Below are 20,611 nucleotides of genomic sequence, written 5' to 3' on the forward strand. Positions count from 1 at the left end.
TGTTTTATAGTTTTCAGCATACAGGTCTTTCACCTCCTTGGCTAAATTTATTCCTAGGTATTTAATTCTTTTTGATGCAATTATAAATGGGATTATTTTCTTAATTTCTCTTTCTGATTTTTGTTCAAGTAATTCAAGGGATTGTTGTATATTGATTTTGTATCCTGCAACTGTACTGATTTTTTAATTAGTTCTAACAGTTTTTTTGAGGGATTTTTAGTGTTTCCTATATACAATATCATGTCATCTGCAAATAAAGACAGTTCTCCTTCTTCCTTTCTAATCTGGATAAATTTTATTTATTTTTTCTTGCCTAATATATCTGGCTAGGAATTCCAGTACTGTGTTGAATAAAAATGGTGATAATGGGCATCCTTGTCTTCTTCCTGATCTTACAGGAAGAGCTTTCTGTTTTTCACCATTGAGTATGATGTTAGTTGTGGGCTTGCCATATATGGCCTTTATTATGTTGAGGTACATTCCCTCTATACTCACTTTGTTGAGAATTTTTAATCATGAATGAACCTTAAATTTTGTCAAATGCATTTTCTGCATCTATTGAGATGTTCATATGATTTTTATCCTTCATTTTGTTAATGTGGTTTATTATATTTATTGATTTTCAGAAGTTGAACCATCATTGCATTCCTGGAATAAATGCCACTTTATCATGGCATATGATCCTCTTAATGTATTGTTGAATTCAGTTTGCTAATGTTTTGTTGAAGAATTTTGCATCTATGTTTATCAGGAATATTGGCTTACAATTTTCTTTTCTTGTAGTGTTCTTGTCTGGTTCTGGTATCAACATAATTATGGTCTCATGAAATGAGTTTGGAAGAATTCCCTTATCTTCTGTTTTTCGGAAGAGTTTGAGAAGGGCTGGTATTAATTCTTCTTTAAATATTTGGTAGAATTCACTCATGAAGCCAAGTGGTCCTGGACTTTTCCTTGTTGGAGATTTTTCATGACCAATCAATCTCTTAACTAGGAATTGATCTGTTCAGATTTTCTATTTCTTTAAGATTCATTCTTGATAGGTTATATGTTTATAGGAATTTGTCCATATCTGCTAGGTTATCAGATTTTTTGGCATGTCATTGTTCATAGTAGTCTCTCATGCTCCTTTGTCTTTGTATCTCATCCTTGTAACGTCCCTCCTTCCTTTATAATTTTATTTCACTCCTCTCTTTTTCTTGATTAGTCTAGCTAAAGATTTGTTTATTTTGCTTACATTTTCAAAAAACAGCTTTTTACTTTACTTATTTTTAGTTTCTATTTCATTTGTTTCCATTCTGATCTTTATTGCCTACCTTATAATAACTTTGGGCTTGGTATGTTCTTATTTTTCTAGTTCCTTATTAGGTTGTTTATTTGATATCATTCTTTTTTCTTGATGCATTTATAGTTATAAACTTCCCTCTGAGAACTTCTTTTGCTACATCCCATAAGTTTTGGTATGTTGTGTTTCCATTTTTATTTGTCTCAAGATGTTTCTGATTTCTCTTTGGATTTCTTATTTGACCCATTGGTTGCTCATTTGCATGTTGTTTAATCTCCACATATTTGTGAGTTTTCCAGTTTTCTTCTTGTAATTGACTTGTAGTTTCACACCACAGTGGTCAGAAAAGATGCTTGATATGATTTCAAAGTTTATTAAGACTTTCTCATGGCTTGACATGTGCTCTATCCTGGAGAATGTTCTATGAGCAGTTGAGAAGAATGTGTATTCTGATGCTGTTTGATGGAATGTTCTGTAAATGTCTCTTAAGTCTATCTGGTCTAGGGTGTCATTTAAGTCCAATGTTTCCTTATAGATTTTCTGTCTGGGTGATGTATCCATTGATGAGAATGGGGTATTGAAGTCCTCTACTATTATTGTATTGCTGTCTATTTCTCCCTTTAGGTCTGTTAATATTTGTTTTATAAATTTAAGAGCTCCTTGATAGTTTTTAAAAATGCCTTTGGATTCCTTAACATGAATCAAACAATCAGAATATACTTGGTTCACTGGAATGTATATAAACATGATATGTTTCCTGCCCTTAACAATATCACAGGTCTAACCAAAAAGACAATGTGGAACCACAGGAAAATTGGAATTTTTGAAAGGCTCACGTAGGGTAGGATATCTGTTTCGGCAAAGTGTTTTTGAAGGATATTGCCATTCATTCCAGAACCAAGTTGAGACTGGCCTTCTTTACTAGGTGGTGTTCATTCCTTTTTTTTTTTTTGGTTGCTAGTACCTATTGTTTAGCTGCTGAGCTACAAAACCCATCATAGCAGTCATGCCAAAAGGTGAGTTTCTTTTGCCTGGCTTTCAGGAAGTTAGCAGAAAAGTAATGTAAGACATGCTGGAGGAAAACAGGAGCAAAAAGCACTGAAGCTTGCAGAGGCCACTTCCACTTAGTAAAGGCCCCATATGTAAGACTGCAACCCAGAAATAGAGCAGTGGTGTTCTCTACTTGGGCATCCTGAAATAATCCCAGAACTGGGTGTTATAGTGATTTCCTTCCATCTCTTCTGTTTTTAACTCAAATGGACAAGATGAAACTGTTTCCTGAGGCGGTATCAAAACAGCTTTCCTCATGTCACAGAAATTTCCAGAAGTTTGAGACTTAGAATTGGAATCCGCAGTGGGGGCAGTGGTATCAGAGCCCACCGCAGGAGTACAGGGGAGAGGCTGGCATCCCATCAGCCTCCACTTTCATCCTTGATCACATACCACACACCTTGTTTAGTTGTAGAACAAGTGACTCTAAATCGGAGGGAAATTCCACACACTATTAGATTATGCGGTGATTCATTCAGTATCTGTTGAGAGCTGACAATATGGCCACCACTTTGCAGAATGCAGTGATATGGTAGGGACTGAGGCACCAGGTTTCCTATCCTCACGTCATTCATGGTCCAGCAGTGTCTGGAGAAATACCTCATTTGTAAAGAGGCAGAAACTTGGTTTTGGTGAATTTGACTATCAGAAAGGGAGACAGTGCCCTTTGGATTTTACTGCCCTTCTATTTTCTGTATCTGTGGTTTTGCATCAATTTGTCCTCCTAGGACTCCAACTTAGACCAGTTATTTAGTGCATGGGGCCAAGAATCCAGCAGTAGTCTACCAATTGACTCCAATACCCATTTTTTTTGGTGGGTGAAGTAGTATAATCCACTGAATCCCTAGAGTTTTGATTCTGCTCTGGCATCTGTGAGTGCTCTATGAACCGCAAATTAGAAAAAAATAGAAAAAAAAATTAAAATCCCAATGAGGTTGTTCAAGTGTCTGGGTGGTCTGGGTTACATGTGTTCCAAATTCTGTTCTGAGCTATTTCACTGACTTACCGACATTGAGACACTGTGTCTTATGTCCACCTGGCCATTGTAAACCAAGGGTCCTTGTCAAACATGCGGTAAACATTCTACGGCAGAATCATGATAACTCCCTAAGAGGAATCATGGTATCTCCTTAGTTTCCATCACTAACTGAGAAAAAAGAATATGAGCTTTAAATGCTGGCTCTAGCATTTACTAGCTGTATGACCATGAGAACTTGGGCAAGTTAATATAACCTCTCTGAACTATTGCTTTAGTTCATTATAAGTAAAATGGGGCTAATAATATTTACCTTGTAGTGTTGTAGTGGTTAAATGATAAAGTCCCTGGTAGAGTGTCAACATGTACTGTGGGCAGGTGGTGGCTGCTCCATGAATGGTAGCTGTGAATGAGTTAACAATTAGTGTTTTAGTGCAGTGAGGAGTCAGAGAGAAAGGGGACAAAGGGGAGACTTCATATTATTATGGGATGTGAAGGAATTCCTGATAAGACATGATGAATGGGACACACTTCTGAAGGAAGCCATTGAATCTCTTTCTCACTAGACTCTTTAAAATAGGACACTGTCCATCTCTTGAAAGAGTTCACTATAGGGTGGATTACTTCCTGAGGTGCACTTTGGGTTCTGGGAAATGTCTGTTAGCAGAGGAATTGCTATTGAAATTCACCCATGGACCCAGACCCTGACCCTTTCTCATAAGCTCATCCCTAATAATGGCCCTACCTTCCAGGTTGGTGATAGACCAGCTCACTGGCCTTTGGCAGTTTTGTTTTCAAGTTTGATGGAAGCAGAGCTAGTACCGAAGCAGCAATTATAGTTCCTTTAAAAACAACCCAGATTGTCATGGAAACTGAAGGCAAAATGACAAAACTCCAAGGTTGGGGGGTATCCTTTGTTAAGTGCTTATGAAGGTATGTGAAAGGAACAGAAAGTTCAGGCCTGGAAAAATGACGGATCTATCTAAGAGGAGGAGATGAAAGAATAGGGAACAACACTCTTGGGGAGGCCCCACACAGCACTGTTGAAATCGTTGGCTCTGTGGAAGCATTTGATTAGAGAGTTTCAGTTACATTACCTTCAGATTCATGCTGGGGTAAAAAAAAATCTTGTGTTACATTGACTACTATATGATTAAACTGAGAATCTCTGGGGAGGAAATCAAAATGGTCAGCATACATGCTTCCTGGCTAGATTTTAAATCCCTTAAAAAAATTACCTGTCGTTTCCTCAAAGATTAAATAAGAATGTAGAGTGTTTCCTAAGTTTCAGTGAATTCAAACATTTTAGATTTTTTTCTATCTCTATATAAAGAAGAAATATCCCAGGTATTCAGTGCTAAGTGTAGACTCCATAGCATTATGAAACATAAAGTACTCTTATTCGTTAAAGTCTCCTTCAAAGCTTAAACATGTATCAGAGAACAAAATTAAACCTCTGTTTAAAAAGTATACCTTTGTTCAAAATGTTCCTTATAAAGACTCTAGGCCTTTTAGAACTAATATCTGTAGAGTTCTCCTACTGAATCAGTTTGTAAGAGCGGTAGGTTTTTAAGGCTTGACAAGGAAAGTACTATTGTAAATAATTTCAAGCCACACCTAGTTATCAGTGCCTAGTTAGAAAACTGGTGGGAAAGTGACCATTTAATTCTTCTTTATGAGTAAAGTAAAAAAAGATATGTCAGGATGAGGGGTGATGTTTTGGTGCTATTATGATATTTCCAGGGACTAGTGATGGCCCAAATTCTGTTTTGTGACTCACTCCTTTTCTGCAAAGGGTTCTTGACCTGAGAGTGAGACTCAAGGCACAAAAACTAAATTCGAAACAAAATACAGGACTCTTTATATCCGAAGATAACTAATACTAGAAAAAGGCCACTCAAACGGAATTCACTTAAAGTGAGGACCAAAATTTCATAGTAGACAATGTAAAACAGTTTTGACAGGTATGATTTTTGATAAATAAAAGGCAAATTTAGAAAAATTAGTTAATTTTGTTTCATGATCAACAAAATGATCTTATAATGACAATTGTGCACTAAATCATTTGCTCAGCCAAAAATAAATGGAGTGTTGATTTGAAGGATGTGATAGACTGTTACTTTAGTGGCCCTCAATGAACCAAGCTTCTTTTTATTTGTATCCCTGTGAGTCCCCTCACACATTGATTCTGGGCTTGGCCGTGTGACTAACTTTGACCAACAGAACATTAGCAAAAGTGATGCAAGTGAAAGACTGGTTAGTCCTTGCACAACGGACCTTGTCTTCTTAGAATGCTTCTTTTTGTAAACCATCCACCATGCTGTGAGAAAGCATAAGCAACCATGTAGAGAAGCCTCCCTGGAGGAGAATCAAGGCCTCTAGCCAAGTCCAACTGGGCTCCCAGCCTGTAGCAAGTACCAATTTCCAGCCATGTATGTGAGTCCATTTTAGATCTTATAGGCATCTAACTCCAAGCCTACAACATGTGAAGCCTAATAACCTCCCGGTCAACCCACAGAGTTGTAAGAAGTCATAATAAATTGTGAGAAGCCATTAAATTTGGGGTGGTGTGTTATGTAGCAATAGATAGCTAAAACAGAAACTATTACCTCAAAGTGGGGTCCTGCCACCACATGTGGCATTGATTTTGAGTCTGGTGGAAGAATGAAGAAATTTGCAGAAATGACGAAGAGACTGTTAGTGGAGACTGAAGGGAAGTGAGGAACACCCTACTAGAAGCTGAAGGAAAGAGAACCCGAGTTATGTATTGGTAGAACAATTAGCAAAACTGTTTGCCTGTGGAAATATGTGAAATAAATAGAAAGGGTAGCTTATGAACCTGGGATCTGGCTAAGGGGGTTTCTGGACAGTATGTTGAAAGTGAAATCTGGTTCTTTTTAGTTGCCTATGGTAAAGTCCAGGAAGAGCCAGTTGAGGCAAAGAAGGAACTGTTTAGATTTCAAGCAGAATTTAGAAGAACTAAAAAGGCACTAGAACTTGTGGGTTTGATAATAAAATTGCTTCCATCCTTAGTCTCTTCAAGTAAAAAATGGCCTTGGTTTGAGGATGAAATACAGGGTACTATTAGTAAAATATGACCTCCGGGTCAACGTCTCTGTTAAGGCGTCAGAAAGATTTAAGGACTACCTCAATGATCCTCTCAGCTAGACAAGAAGACTTGTAAGAATCTTAAAAGTACCATGTGAAGCAGAAGAGCTACCAGATCATCTAATAGCACTGTGAGAAATGTTACATTGTTATTGTTTTAAATCTTTAAATGTATGGGTGGTTTGTTAGGCAACAATAGATAAGCCAAACAGGGAGCTAATGATTTCTAGATGCACTTGTATAATGGTAGGATAAAATATCTTTGACTTCACATTTGACTTTTGATGTAATCAGAAAAAGGGCTATTTTTGCAAAAATATTCAAAAATTTTATTTAATTTTTCCACGTGCTTTGTATCTTTTATGTCATCATCTTTGTTTATTTTCTCTTCTTCAATTGTTAACTGGTCAAATTATCCCCATTTATTATTATTATTTTTAAAAATAAATTTATTTATTTTATTTATTTTTGTTTTTGGCTGAGGTGGGTCTTCATTGCTGAGTGCCGGCTTTCTCTATTTGTGGTGAGCGGGGGCTACTCTTCGTTGTGGTGCGCGGGCTTCTCATTGTGGGGGCTTCTCTTGTTGCGGAGCACGGGCTCTAGGCATGCAGGCTTCAGTAGTTGTGACATGCAGGCTCAGTAGTTGTGGCTCACGGGCTCTAGAGCACAGGCTCAGTAGTTGTGGTGCACAGGCTTAGTTGCTCTGCAGTATGTGGGACCTTCCTGGACCAGGGATTGAACCCGTGTCCCCTGCATTGGCAGGCGGATTCTCAACCACTGTGCCACCAGGGAAGCCTCCCCATTTATTATTGGCTTGACATATATTTCAAGCAGTTTTGCAATATTGCTTTCATCAACTTCATGAAATCCTGCATCTTTTGTAATATTTACAAGTTCTTTTCACTTCTATATTTGAATTTATTATCTGCTATAATGCTGGTAGGATGGATACTAATGTCTCGAAAGAAAGGGTCTTTGGTTGGACGTTAATTTTATAAGTCGTCAGTTTATTAATGAATAGGTTTGCTTTAAGAAGACTTTGCTTCTCTTAAATAACCCAGACAATGGATTCTCATATAATGAGAGGCCCCCTGTACCACTCTATTTATAGCTGAACAGGCCCTAGTACCAGACAGTGCTTGATTCTCTGGTAAAACTGAGTTGAAGCATGTGATTTCGGCTCACAGTCTAAGAGGATCGTCTGCGTTTTATCCTGAATCTAAATCTTGGCACAAGCCACTCAGATATAACTTCGGGGAGGGAGAAAACTAGAGAGAAGTCTGGATCCCCTGGCCCATTTTAGCATGGCATTAGAGGTGGAAGAGGTGGAGAGAAGAAATGAATGCCCTGAGAAGACAGCTTTTGCATAGTCTACAGGAGGAAGCTGATGAGAGAGGTCTGCCCACCTGTGTTGTCCTTAAAGGCACCATGAACCTGCTCACTGGCAGATGTGACCTGGTGAATGTCCTGGGCTCTCACCAATTAAGTTAGTAAATCCTCATCTCTTGTGAGAGGATGGAGGAAGGAGGGGGTAGGGAAATAGAAAAGCAGGAAAAGAGGGCCGCTCTACAGTGTCCATCTTACTGGAGAGAATCTACCCATTAGGTGATGGGAGGTTGGAAAGTCACAAAGCAGAGAAGGGAGGTAGGTGTTATACTCTGAGAGCAGATCACTCTCTATTTCTCTCTTAATTTTCCCCCGTGGAAAGGAGATAAGAGAGCTGAGTAAAGGAAGCCACACTTCTGGGCAGAATTGCTTTAGCCACAGACTAAGAAGCTGGTCACAGGAATGAGCTCTCGTGCAAGCTGAAGTTCAGAACTTACTGCTGAAAAAAGCTGTAAGATTTTTTTAAAGCCAATTTCCCCCAAAGTGTGTTACTAGAAATAGAAGGGAGTTGACTCCAAGGAAGTATTGAAGTGGAGTGAGAAGCTCTTGAGTGAAGATCTAGAGATTCGTGCAAGATTAAGCTGAGATTGAGAAGAAGAGAAAGATAGAAGGGAACCTATTGTACTTGGAATTGGTTTCTTTAAAAAAACGATTTCAGAAGAGTTATCTGCTTCTGTTGCTAAGTGTTAAGCTTAGCTATTCCCACAAAGAACTCATTTTTGTAAATAATGAGTAGAACATGTATAGCCATATTATATTGTAGCTATAATCCGTTTTTTAGTTCAAACTTTTTTAGTTCGAACACAAAAATTAAATACATGATAAGGGAACATTTAAATTGAATAAATAGTTTTAGTGTTGGATTATCTTTCAGCTGAAGTTGTACATTTATAGATACAGAACATATGTATTCATTCATTCATGTAACTCAGTAGTGCCTGCTCACTGCTAGTCACTACATGTAATGCTCACATTATTAACACAGGTTTGGAAAACTTATTTTTAAAGGCTATAATGTATAAAGTGGGGTTACTGGCAGTAAGTCATAATATTTTTAAATGAAACAAAATCAGTAATGGAAAATTCGGAAAAGGGAGATATTCTTCTGCAAAGTACTTTACCTTAGGGGTAGAAGTTGCTGAAATACTGATCACATTGTGCCTTTGCAATAAGAGCACAGATAGAAAGGTTAATAAATGCAGAATGCAAGTGAGAAAAAATCACTTAGGGGAAAAAAAAGACTCTAATTGTGATGCCTTTGGGGTTTTGCTATAAATGAATCCGTTGGACTTCTTCCTGATGCCAGAAAAAGGGCTGCAATCTATTTTTATGTATGTTTCAGAGCCATATGTATTCACCCTTTTAATGCAGTGCTTTCACAGTAAACATAAGAATTACCTGAAATCCAGACTTTCTATTCATTTCTCAGTGGTCATCACAATGTCCCACCAAGCCAAAATCCTATGAGATCCTTCCTCTGGAATAAAAGCCTGTTTCTCCAGCAAGCTTTTCAACAGGATTTGAACTCTTCTATGCAGCTGGCAAAAACATAGAACCAGCAAATTGAAAACACCCAGTGGTTTATATGTTTGGGTCTAAATAAAATTTCCCATGCATGCTATTCTATCAGTTTTATACATTCCTGGAGCAGGAACTGACAAGCTGAGCTAACAGGCAAGTGCCGAGAGGTGAAAATTGGTCCAGGATGCACAGTTTGTGAATTTACAGTCTGTTGAGTGGGCCCAGCTGTGTGTCTTCTCTTCAGCAGGAGGACTCTTCCCTTTTAAGAACTTTGTTCCACTCCACCCACCATGGTTTCTACCACCTCCCCACGAGACTTCACTTCCTATGGGAAAGAACCACATCTCAGGGAAAGTCAGAGCGGCTTTAGGATAATCACACAGATACCCTCTCGCCACTCCTCTTCCTCAGCTGTGGCTTATTGTTTTCATTTCCTTCCAAGGACACTGATGTGAAAGGAAATGATGTGAAGGAAATGATGTGACACTAATGTCAATGAAACCCACCTTGCTCTCAGTCTGAGGGTTGGTTATGCTCTGAAATAGAAAGGGGAACTTGGCTTCTCAGAGGCTTATCTGAGACCCAGAGTGCTGAATTTTAACCTGGTCAGTTACTTGGACATTTAAATGAAGTTGTTTCAGAGGATGTCGAACGAGGTTTTCAAGCCATTCTTTCCCAGGTAAAGGCTATGTCTTCAAAGGCAAGCCTTTCTCTCCCCAGCTTATCAATGGCACCAATTTGACTTTTGGTGGATGTACCCCCCAAGAGGGACGGGGTCTCTGTTTTATTCACTGCTGTATCCCCAGGGCCTAGAATAGTGCCTGACACATGGTAGTTGAAACGTAAATGTTGAAAGTTATTTGTTGAAACGTACGTGTCGATTGATGAAGTTAGAGTGTCAAGATGCTCAATCCATGCCTCGTATTTCTGTTTAGCATCTAAAAACTTACACAAAAGGATGTTGGGAATTTGGTTTGATGTACTTAAAATTACAACAGGAATTCTTACAGCCTCAGCTCAATTACTTGAAAAATCAGCTAGTCTCTCTGTTTCTGTTTTGCCAACTGTGAAAAGGGGTCTGGCCAAGTCTTCATTGTGACAGTAGAGTGAGGAAGTAAGCATGGTTCTTAAAACCTAACAGAGAGCCGTGCATTCCTACGGGGTGCTTGTCAACCCCAAACTTAGCTCATTCTTTTTCTGAATGCAAACGCATAAAATGGCATAGATTAAGATGTCTGTCAAGAGTTAAGCCTCCTTATTTTTATCTTCTCTTGATAGAATTGTCATGGATTCAGCACTGAAAGGGTCTTCTAGGCTAAATATTAGCCCCCAAATTGGATGAATTGGAACTATCAATATTATAGACAATACCTACATGTCCTAAACCTGCCACCTGAAAATGTACTCTGCATGAAGGTGGGGAAGAATAATGTATGTCGCATCTCAGCATCCCATAACATTCCTTTTATAGAACAAGATTCCCACAGAGTTTTAACACACAAAGTTGTCTCTTAAGAAGAAGGCCCTATTTGGGAGTGAGGGGACACCCGGCAGGGATTCCTGACCCCAAGCCCCATTCCCAGCACCCCCAGCTCCTGTAGTTATGTGATCCCAGGCAAGGCTTTTAACCCCTTGGGACTCCAGCTTCTTTATCTATGAAATAACATTGGCTTCCTGCCTTCCAAGGGAACCAGAAGGAAGAATGAGTTAATATTTACATAGCACATTGACAGCCTCCAAGAAAGACACCGTACAACTGGGAGATATGATATAATGGGAAGAACGTCCTTTATTTTTAACTTGTTGGTCTCTGGTCAGCCTTTCTGGGGCTATTCCATATGTACAATATTAAAATAACAGGCAAAAGTGAAAGAACGTTCTGAACCTAATTCAGGTAGGATGGCTCTGAATTGTAGCTGCTGGAGTCTTTGTTCATTTGTTAACTTTAGGGAGTCCAGGGACTCAGCTAGTGGTTATTTCCCCAGTTGCTGAAGGTGTCATTGGAATAGACATAGTTGACAAGGGGCAGAATCCCCACATTTGGTCTCTGACCCATGGGTGATGGCAACTATGGTAGGAAGGGCTAAGTAGACACCCCTAGGGTTTCCATTCATATCAAGAGAATAAATCAGAAACAGTACTGCATCCCTGGGAGGAGTGCAAAAATTAATGTTGCCATCAGAGACTTGAAAGAAGTCTGGATGATGATATGTAGTGTAGGCCCTGACAGTTTTTTGTTTGTTTAGTTTTCGTAGTGCAAGTGCGTGATTTAAGCTTTGATTGCCAAGGCATCCTCTTCAAAGTCAGCTATCTTGAATAAACACAGTGCCAGCCACGAGACTAGATAAAAAGCCAGGCTGTCCCTACTCCAACCCAGCAGCTCCTTTGTTAGAGATCTTGGTTGATTTCGATAACTGACCATCTAGGCTCCTGGTTTTCCTCTTCTTGTGCTTTAGGTTCCTGCTCTTACATTTTATTTATTTATTTTGAATTTTTGAATTTTATTTTACTCATTTTTTTATACAGCAGGTTCTTATTAGTCCTGCTCTTACATTTTAAACTCACCAATAAATAGTGAGCCTGCAAAATCCTAGGCAGCCCACCCTCAACCCCAATAAAAGCAGAACTCCAGGGACTTCCTGGTGGTCCAGTGGGTAAGACTCCGTGCTCCCAACGCAGGGGGCCCAGGTTCCCTCCCTGGTCAGGGAACTGGATCCTACATGCCGCAACGAAGACCCCGTGTGCCACAACCAAGACCTGGTGCAGCTAGCTAAATAAATAGATAAATATAAATAGATAGATAGTTAGATAACAGAACTCCAGGTCTGTGCTCTCTCTCTCTACCTGTGACTTTGCTGTATGACCCTATGTGTACCATGTAATTTCTAGGACTTGAAAGTAATAAAATTTTCTTTTTTTTTCAAAGTTTCCTATTAGTTATTGCTGAGGGTATCTTACAATTATAATAAGAACCACAAGGGCTGGTCCAGCCACCATACTAGTTATCTATAGGCTGAAAGCTGCACAAAACATGACACTTATCACATCTCCATTGAACTCACCAGTTTGACCTGTGCAAAAGTCACACTGATCTTGAAGAATGAGTGATGCCTACTATAAACTTAATGAAGTGGTGACTAAAACTCCACCTGCTGCCCCAGATGTAGTATATTTCCGGGAGCAAATTGACATGTTCTTGAGCACTTGCTTTGCAGCTACTGACCTGGTGTATGCCCTTTTCTCTATACCAAGTCGTAAAGGCCACCAGAAACAGTTTGCTTTTACTTGTCAGGGCTAACAGTGCACTTTCACAGTCTTGCCTCCGGGCTATACCAATTCTACTTTCTGTCATATTATTCTGGACAGATCTTGATTATCTTGACATTCCACAAAACATCATACTCCAAGCTCACTGATGACATTTTGATGATTAGATTTGATGTTCATAAAGTAGCAGGTACTTTAGAGGCCTTAGTAATGTGTCTGTAAATTAGAAGGTAGGAGATAGGTCCCACAAAACATAATACATATTCATTGAAAAAAATCCCCTTATAAGAGGACTCAAACTCAAGCTCAATGTAGTTCAAACCCCTGTTGTTCAGGAGTCAACTGTATATATCACATTTGAATGTGCTACTTGGACCCACCTATAGAATCAACTATAAGCCTGGTTTACAGATTGTTCTGTCTTGTATGCTAGTATCACTCAGTGCCTGCCACTCAGGGTTGATGCTGAAGGATGCTGGTGAGGGAAAACATTCCCATGGGTAGAACTCTGAGCAACATACTTACTTGTACACAATGTCCAGACTGAGAGATGGCCAGCAGTACAGATGGATACCAACTCTTGGGCAGTTGATAGTGGTTTGATTGCATACGTGTTAGGCATCACCAGAAAAACAGATGAATATATATATTATATGTATCACCAATACGAGATATATGTATATATATTAGAATATATAATATATATGTTAGGATATATCTACATTTATATATATTTAGGATACAGGCATATATCGTTTCATTATGCTTCCCTTTACTGTGCTTTACAGATATTATGTCTTTTTGCAAACTGAAGGTTTGTGGCAACCCTGTGTTGAGCAAGTCTATCTGTGCGATTTTTCCAACAGTATTTGCTCACTTTGTGTTTCTGAACTTACCTTACTAAGGCTGACCCTGCTAACACCAATGCTGAGGGCTTACTATGTCAGCACCAGAGATCAATACTGATGCCCTGGTGGCAGGTTGACTACACTGGACCTCTTCCATCTTGGAGGGAGCAGAGACTTGTTCTCACTGGAGTAGATACATTCTAGGTGTGGATGCGCCTTCCCTGCTCCATGATGCTTCTGCCAGGAGCACTATCTATGGACCAAAGAACACCTTATTCACCATCATGGTACTTTCCGTAGCATTGCTTCTGATCAAGGACTTCCATAGCATCTCTTCTCTCACAGCAAAGCGAATGCAGCAGTGGGCTCTTGGCCATGGAATTAACTGGTCTAACCATGTACTACATCACCTAGAAGCAACTGAGCAAAGTTTGAAAGCTTACTGGTACAATGTAATGGCTTACGAAGACTCAGTTCCTGTGTCAGATGGGAGTCAACATCCTGAAAGGATGGGGTGCTATCTTAAAGGATATTGTAAATGCTGTGAAGGATATTGTACACGTTTGAAACAGAGAACATATATGGTGCTATCTCCCCCATAGCCAGAATATACAGGTCTTGGAATCCAGGGGTGGAAGTGGCTTGTTTGCCACTGAACCCATAGATTCAGTCATAGAGTTTTTGCTTCCCATCCCGACTACCTTGAGCTCTGCTTGTTTGGAGTTCTTAGTCCCCAAAGAGGAGCTGCTCACCAGGGGACGCTCACACCCAGGGCTCCAGGTGAAGAACCCCAATCAGCGAGGCCCTCTGCCAGACTTTACAGAGAAGAAAAGCGTGACTGATGTGTCTGTGAAGAATCCAGGAGAAGGACAACCTCTCAAAGGCCCTCGTGTCTGGAAAATACATTCTGGGCAGTACTGGAAGAGTTTTGATTCTGTCAAGTTTATACAACAAGAGAGACATCAGCCGTGCATACTGATTTTTATTTATTTGTTCATCTGAATGGAAAGAAGAGTCAGGGTTTTAAGGTCTGTAGAAATGGACAAACGTTTTCCAGGCCTCTGAAGCACTTGAAGATACAATTAAAAAGAAAAACTTGCTTATTCTCTTGTCTGCATAAGTTATAGCACTAACTTAAAATAAACTTAATAACTTATAGAGCAGGGCTGCTGGTTAAAACAAAATTAACGTTAGTCATTTACACCCTCATTTAACCATCACTGGTGATTCTGCGAAGGTTATTATTTGTTCATATACTCTACTTACTTCTTGATAAAAGGCCCACTCATGCCTTTAAAACATTGCTTGTTTTGTCCATATTTTAATGCTGTAGTTAAGTGCATGGACTCTGGAATTTGATGCTGGGGTTTGAATCCTGGCTCAGTCCCTTTCTAGCTCTGTGATCTTAGTAAGTCAATTAACCTCTCTGTTCTTAAGTCCCTTGTCTCTAAAATGAGGATGATAGCAGTACCTGCTTTTTCTTAAATTAATTTTTTAAAATTGGAGTATAGTTGACTTACAATGTTGTGTTTGTTTCTGCTGTACAGCAAAGTGAGTCAGTTATACGTACACATATATCCACTCTTTTTTAGATTCTATTCCCATATAGGTCATTACAGAGTAGTGAATAGAGTTCCCTGTGCTATTCAGTAGGTTCTTATTAGTTATCTATTCTATAGAAGCAGTACCTACTTCAAAGTGTTGTTTGGAGCATTACAATATGCAAAGTCCTTACAATGGTGCTTGGCCTATAGTAAGCGATGAATAAATGTTAGCAGTTGTTAATATTATAATTTGGCAATGCTTCCTCTAGGTTGGCTTGCCAGGAATATAAACCCTTTTATATCCTCTCTCTCTTTTTCTCTAGCAAACCTGCAGAACACCTGCTAAATAACTTATGGATTGAATTGTGTCCCCTGTTCCTGCCCCCTCCTCCCTGCCCTACATTCATATCTTAAAGCCTTAACCACCAATGAGACTGTATTTGGAGATGGGACCTTTAGGGAAGTAATTAAGGTTAAATGAGTTCACAAGGGTGGTGATCTAATCTGATAGGACTGGTGTGCTTACAAGAGGAGGACGGAAGAGACACCAGAGGTCTCTCTCCCTCTGCAGGTACACAGAAGGAAGGCTGTGTGAGGACGCAGAGGGGAGGCGGCCGTATACTAGCCTGGAAGAGCGACCACACCAGAAACCAATCCTGCTGACACCTTGATCTTGGACTTCCAGCCTCCAGAACTGTGAGAAATAAATGTGTGTCATTTAAGCCCCTCAGGCTATGGTATTTTGCTATGGCAGCCTGATCAGACTAAGACAGTGACTATGAAATGTTTTAACTCACATTTTCAGTGAGAGACAAATGAGCAGTCCTGATGTACAACATGTGATGCCATCCTCCATACCATTGGGAAAGTCTGGTACCTACCATGGGGGGGGGGTCGCCGTGAGGAGTCATATACCATCGGGACTACTGTCCCCTTGCTTCCCTCAATATAACTACTTTTTCTACAAAATTAATTGAGGCCTCAGGCTGACTACTAGCTATGCAGGGGTTAGTTATTATCTGTGAGAAGCTCTTACTCTGATTTCTTTCTTCCTTTAGTCCCATCACAGATGATTTTGTAGGAATAAGAATTTGGTCCATTGAGTCACTGATCAGATTCTGGATTAGTGTGACCCCATGTTGGCTGGAGCCTTCCATTCTCTCAGGAGCTGGGCAGCGCTGGCTGGAGTCCTGGTCATTCCACTTCTTGGGATGCCAAAGCCCTCCCTAAGATGTCTTCTGGTTCCCTGAGGCTGCCCTTTTCACACACTCTTCCTCCCCTTTCCTTGTCCCACACTGGCTGGATCTGTGCCCCAGAGCTGCCTTTCAAAACCTTCCGTCACAAGAAGCACTGACGAGTTTAGTTGTCTTAACCGAAGATTCAGGGATCACAGTAAGAAGATTTGGGGATCATGGGAGGTGAGGCCCAGCCTTGGAATTTTCTCTCCTGCGTCTCTACACTCTTTTCTCTTTGCCTTTCCTTCCGGAATTCCCTAAGAACTCTTCCCTAAGGTACAGAGAAGAATTCAGCTGGATTCTAAGATTTACACGTGCAGATACCCTGGTTAATATGCTCGCAGAACAAAGAGCCTGCCATTTTAAGGCAGTTTTGCTTATAAATTTATTATAAATATATTATATAATATGTATGACATATGCATATATGTATATTATATGCATGATATTATGTATATGTATTGCCTATATAAAATATACATATTTATAAATATCCTCTTTTTTCTTCTTACTACATTAGGAACAATTAAGGCAATTTGGAGATAAAAGGAACTGCTGAGTTTAGGAATAAAGATTTAACTGTGGAGTTTGGGTCTCCTCACAGCCACTCATTGACTTCTGAAAAGCTGTTTGCAGTTTACTGCTGAATTTATTTCTCAGGTGAAGGGTATTCAGAATCTGAATGTAGGAATTATGTAAAACATGAAATCATGTAACTAGGAAAATCAGAGCAGTCTGGCTTTGGCTTTTCAAATCTTTAAGGCTTTCCTAAGAGCATTATTAAAAAAATAAGGGGGGGGGGCTTCCCTGGTGGCGCAGTGGTTGAGAGTCCGCCTGCCGATGCAGGGGACACGGGTTTGTGCCCCCGTCCGGGAAGATCCCACATGCCGCGGAGCGGCTGGGCCCGTGAGCCATGGCCGCTGAGCCTGCGCGTCCGGAGCCTGTGCTCCGCAACGGGAGAGGCTACAACAGTGAGAGACCCGCGTACCGCAAAAAAAAAAAAAAAAAGGGGAGGGCGGGTGGGGAGAGAGAATGAATGAATGAATCCAGAAAAGTTTGTTATATCACATTGAATTTCCTAGTTGACCTCTGCGATGGTAAAGTTAGATTTCTATGTTTTTGACTCTAAATGAACTACAGAAAATGCAAAAACGTATACAGCCTAATCATGGCAATTGACAGCGATCATTCTAAGGACGCCACATCTGGAACAGGCTTTGCGCCTGGAAAGCTTCGACCAGTCGGTCCGCGGGGCGCTGCAAGAGGTCTGGGCCGCCGCTCCCAGCACTGGCTTTTCCGCGGAGCCCGGCGCTCCCCAAACACGGCGCCTGGCCCGGGGCTACGGGTCCAGTGCCCCGCGTCTCCCGAGCTTCGCGCGCACTTGGCCCGCGTCCCGCCTCCGCCCCTCCCGCCGCCGTCCACGCCCCAGCCGCTGGGGGCAGGAGGAGGCGGCGGTCGGCCCTCCCGGCGCCCTTTTTAAAGCGTCACGGGCTAGGGCCAGCCGGCTGATTCTGGCGGCGGAGGGAGCGGCGCGCCGAGCGCCCAGGGCTGCGCTTCCCGGCCGGCGGGGCGGCGCCGTGGGCCGGCCGCTCTGGGCTCCCCGACGCCACCGGCGCCCCAGCTCCGCCCCGGGCTTCCCCGCCATGCGCCCCGGCTAGTGAGCCTCGGGCGCAGCGCCCACCAGGCCGGTCCCGCCGCTCGCCCCGCTGCCGGCATGCTGCGCCCGCTGCTGCTCGCCGCGCTCTGCCTGGCCGTCCGGCTGGGGACCTCCCGCAGCTGCCAGCTGCCCTCGGAGTGGAGACCCCTGAGCGAGGGGTGCCGCGCCGAGCTGGCCGAGATCATCGTGTACGCCAAGGTGCTGGCGCTGCACCAAGAGGTGCACGGCCTGTACAACTACCTGCCCTGGCAGTACGAGGCCGGCGAGGCGGGGCTCTTCTACTCGGCCGAGATCGAGATGCTGTGCGACCAGGCGTGGGGCAGCATGCTCGAGGTGCCCGCGGGCTCCAGGCTCAACCTCACCGGCTTGGGCTACTTCTCCTGTCACTCCCACACCGTGGTCCAGGATTACTCCTATTTCTTCTTCCTCAGGTGAGCCCGCCACCTCCCGCCCACACCACCCCCTCGGTCACCTTTATTCGGTGCCGGATCAGTACTTCCCACGGGATCCTGGCCGTGTGTGCGATGTTAGATGATGCCTTGAGCTCCTTCCCATACTCGACTCTTTCCTGCTCCTCCCGACGTGTCTGCAACACCCTGGGTACCTCTGGCTAAGACTTGGCAAAAGAGAGATGATTCCTTCGCTTAAAGGACAGGAGAGTGTTTCAGGCAAAAGCTCTAAGTGGTTTACAGCAACAAGTAGTCAGCCTATTCCAGGAGCAAAGGTTTACGCGGCGGGGTGGTGGGGGGACTCCGGTGGGTGGGCGGGGAGACTCTGGTCACAGTGCTTTGAGGATATAAAGGTAAATCAGGCAGGAGCCCTCTGATTGAGTTCCATGAAAGTTGGTTTGTGGTCCAGATGAAATGCTTGTGGATAAGAATTCAGGTGATGGCGTCGACTCAAGTTTGAAATAAAGAACAGGTGGAACCCTAATTTAGGTGGAACTCTAATATAGGTGGGACCCTATGTTTTAAACTGGATTCGGTGGGAGTAGTTTGGGCTGGGCGGTGGTCAAAACAAAACCCCTTTGAAATCAGACTGTTGCTGGAATTCTGGTTCTGCTCTCCCTATGATTTTGAGCAAGTTACTGACCTTGCCCAGAACCTCAATAGCCTCACCTTCATAATGTGAGAAACAAGGCTGGTTGAGACTAAAACACAGTAACTCATGCAAAACACCTGGTTCAGGTTAGCTGGGGAACGAATAGTTGCTCTATTCTGCGCACCGGCTTAAATGCCAAGATGGGAATGGTGTGGAATGCAACCCAGCTGTTGTCCTCTTGTTTCACTCGTGTTAGCTCATATCAGCTGCCAGCAGACCTCAATGCCAGGCTCTTCGAAATAGCAAAGGTTTATGGAGGAGGGACTTGGGGGCGGTAAGGGCTCGGGGCGGGGTGTCACAGGGCTTTGAAGATACAGAGGTGAATTAGGTAGGACGCCCTGTCTGATTGGAGATTCCTGGAATCTCGTGCGGTTCCTTGAAAGTTGGTCTTGTGGTCACGATGAAATGCGTGTGGATAAGAATTCAGACGATGGGTTCAACTGAAGTTTGAAATAAAAAACAGCAGGTGGAACCCTAAATGCATTGGTTATCTCCAGTTGAAGGAGAAGACTGATACGTTAGATTCCATTTTGAGGTTCTGTATCTATCAAGATGGCGAGTGAATCCACGGCTGTGATGGGCCGTGGATTCACTCGCTATCTTGATCTTCAGGGGAGCCAGAAGATCCAGTCTTCCCAGCCCCTGGAGTAGCAGTAAGGATATATGGAATGACCATGACCTTGGCCTGCAGACTCACTTTTAGCTCTCGAGATTTCATGTTACTGAGAAAGAAAACAGTAAGTTCCACAGAGGGCCGTCAGTAAGCTCATGTCAACACATGTTTTCCATATTGAAGCCAGAATATCTAAGTTTAGAATACATGGCGTGCTTTGTGTTGGCTTGGGTGGTTTAGCTAGATTAAGCTGAGTTTTTTTTTAATTGCTTGAGAAGTACAGTTTCTAAATGAAGTCAGCAAGGAGTGAGACAGTATCTTCTTGATACAGAGAAACTTCACATAGATTTTTTTTCATGCCTTTATTTAGGGAAAACACTGGGAACCCAGCTATAAAACTATTCAACAATAAAACTTTATTTTCCCAAGAAAAAAGAGCTGGGACTTCCCTGGTGGCACAGTGGTTGAGAGTCCGCCTGCCGATGCAGGGGACACGGGTTCGTGCCCCCGTCCGGGAAGATCCCACATGCCGCGGAGCGGCTGGGCCCGTGAGCCGTGGCCGCTGAGCCTGCGCGTCCGGAGCCTGTGCTTCGCAACGGGAGAGGCCACAGCAGTGAGAGGCCCGCGTACCGCAAAAAAAAAAAAAAAACTGGAGTACTTGAAAAGACATTATTTTCTTTTCCGATTTTATAATGAAATACAGTTTTGTCTGCTGGCTCTGCGGTGGTCAGCCAACTCTTTCGTCTTTTGCTCTGACATGTTTATAAAACGTTAGGGCAGAAATACAGAGTCAAATGGTAGTCTGACAGATTTCTATTTCTCAGGGCTGTGTTGCCCTGATGTGTGTTAACAACTGCATACAAATCATTCCTCTTCTGTTATCCTGGGACCCACTGAGAAGAGAACAGATTCTGGTCAGTGTCACAGGAGAAAGTGGCAGTGGAGACTCCCTGGTGACCTCTAAATGCCCCCTTTGGGCTGAAGGGTAACTCCCATCTCTCCTTTTCCTTTTCTTGACTTTAT

At 42.2% G+C, this 20,611-nt stretch overlaps 1 protein-coding gene across 1 annotated transcript in view; it reads left to right on the forward strand.

The window, feature by feature from the left end:
* The first annotated feature begins 17,738 nt into the window (after positions 1–17,738).
* Positions 17,739–20,611, forward strand: part of CCDC3 (coiled-coil domain containing 3) — a 100,780-nt gene continuing 97,907 nt past the window's right edge. Inside the window, exon 1 of the mRNA XM_032621493.1 lies at positions 17,739–18,305. Within this exon, the coding sequence (XP_032477384.1) occupies positions 17,932–18,305 (374 nt within the window). The 5' untranslated portion in view covers positions 17,739–17,931. The remainder of the gene's footprint in view (positions 18,306–20,611) is intronic.

This window comes from Phocoena sinus, chromosome 2 (assembly GCF_008692025.1).
Source record: "Phocoena sinus isolate mPhoSin1 chromosome 2, mPhoSin1.pri, whole genome shotgun sequence".
Classification (NCBI taxonomy): domain Eukaryota; kingdom Metazoa; phylum Chordata; class Mammalia; order Artiodactyla; family Phocoenidae; genus Phocoena; species Phocoena sinus.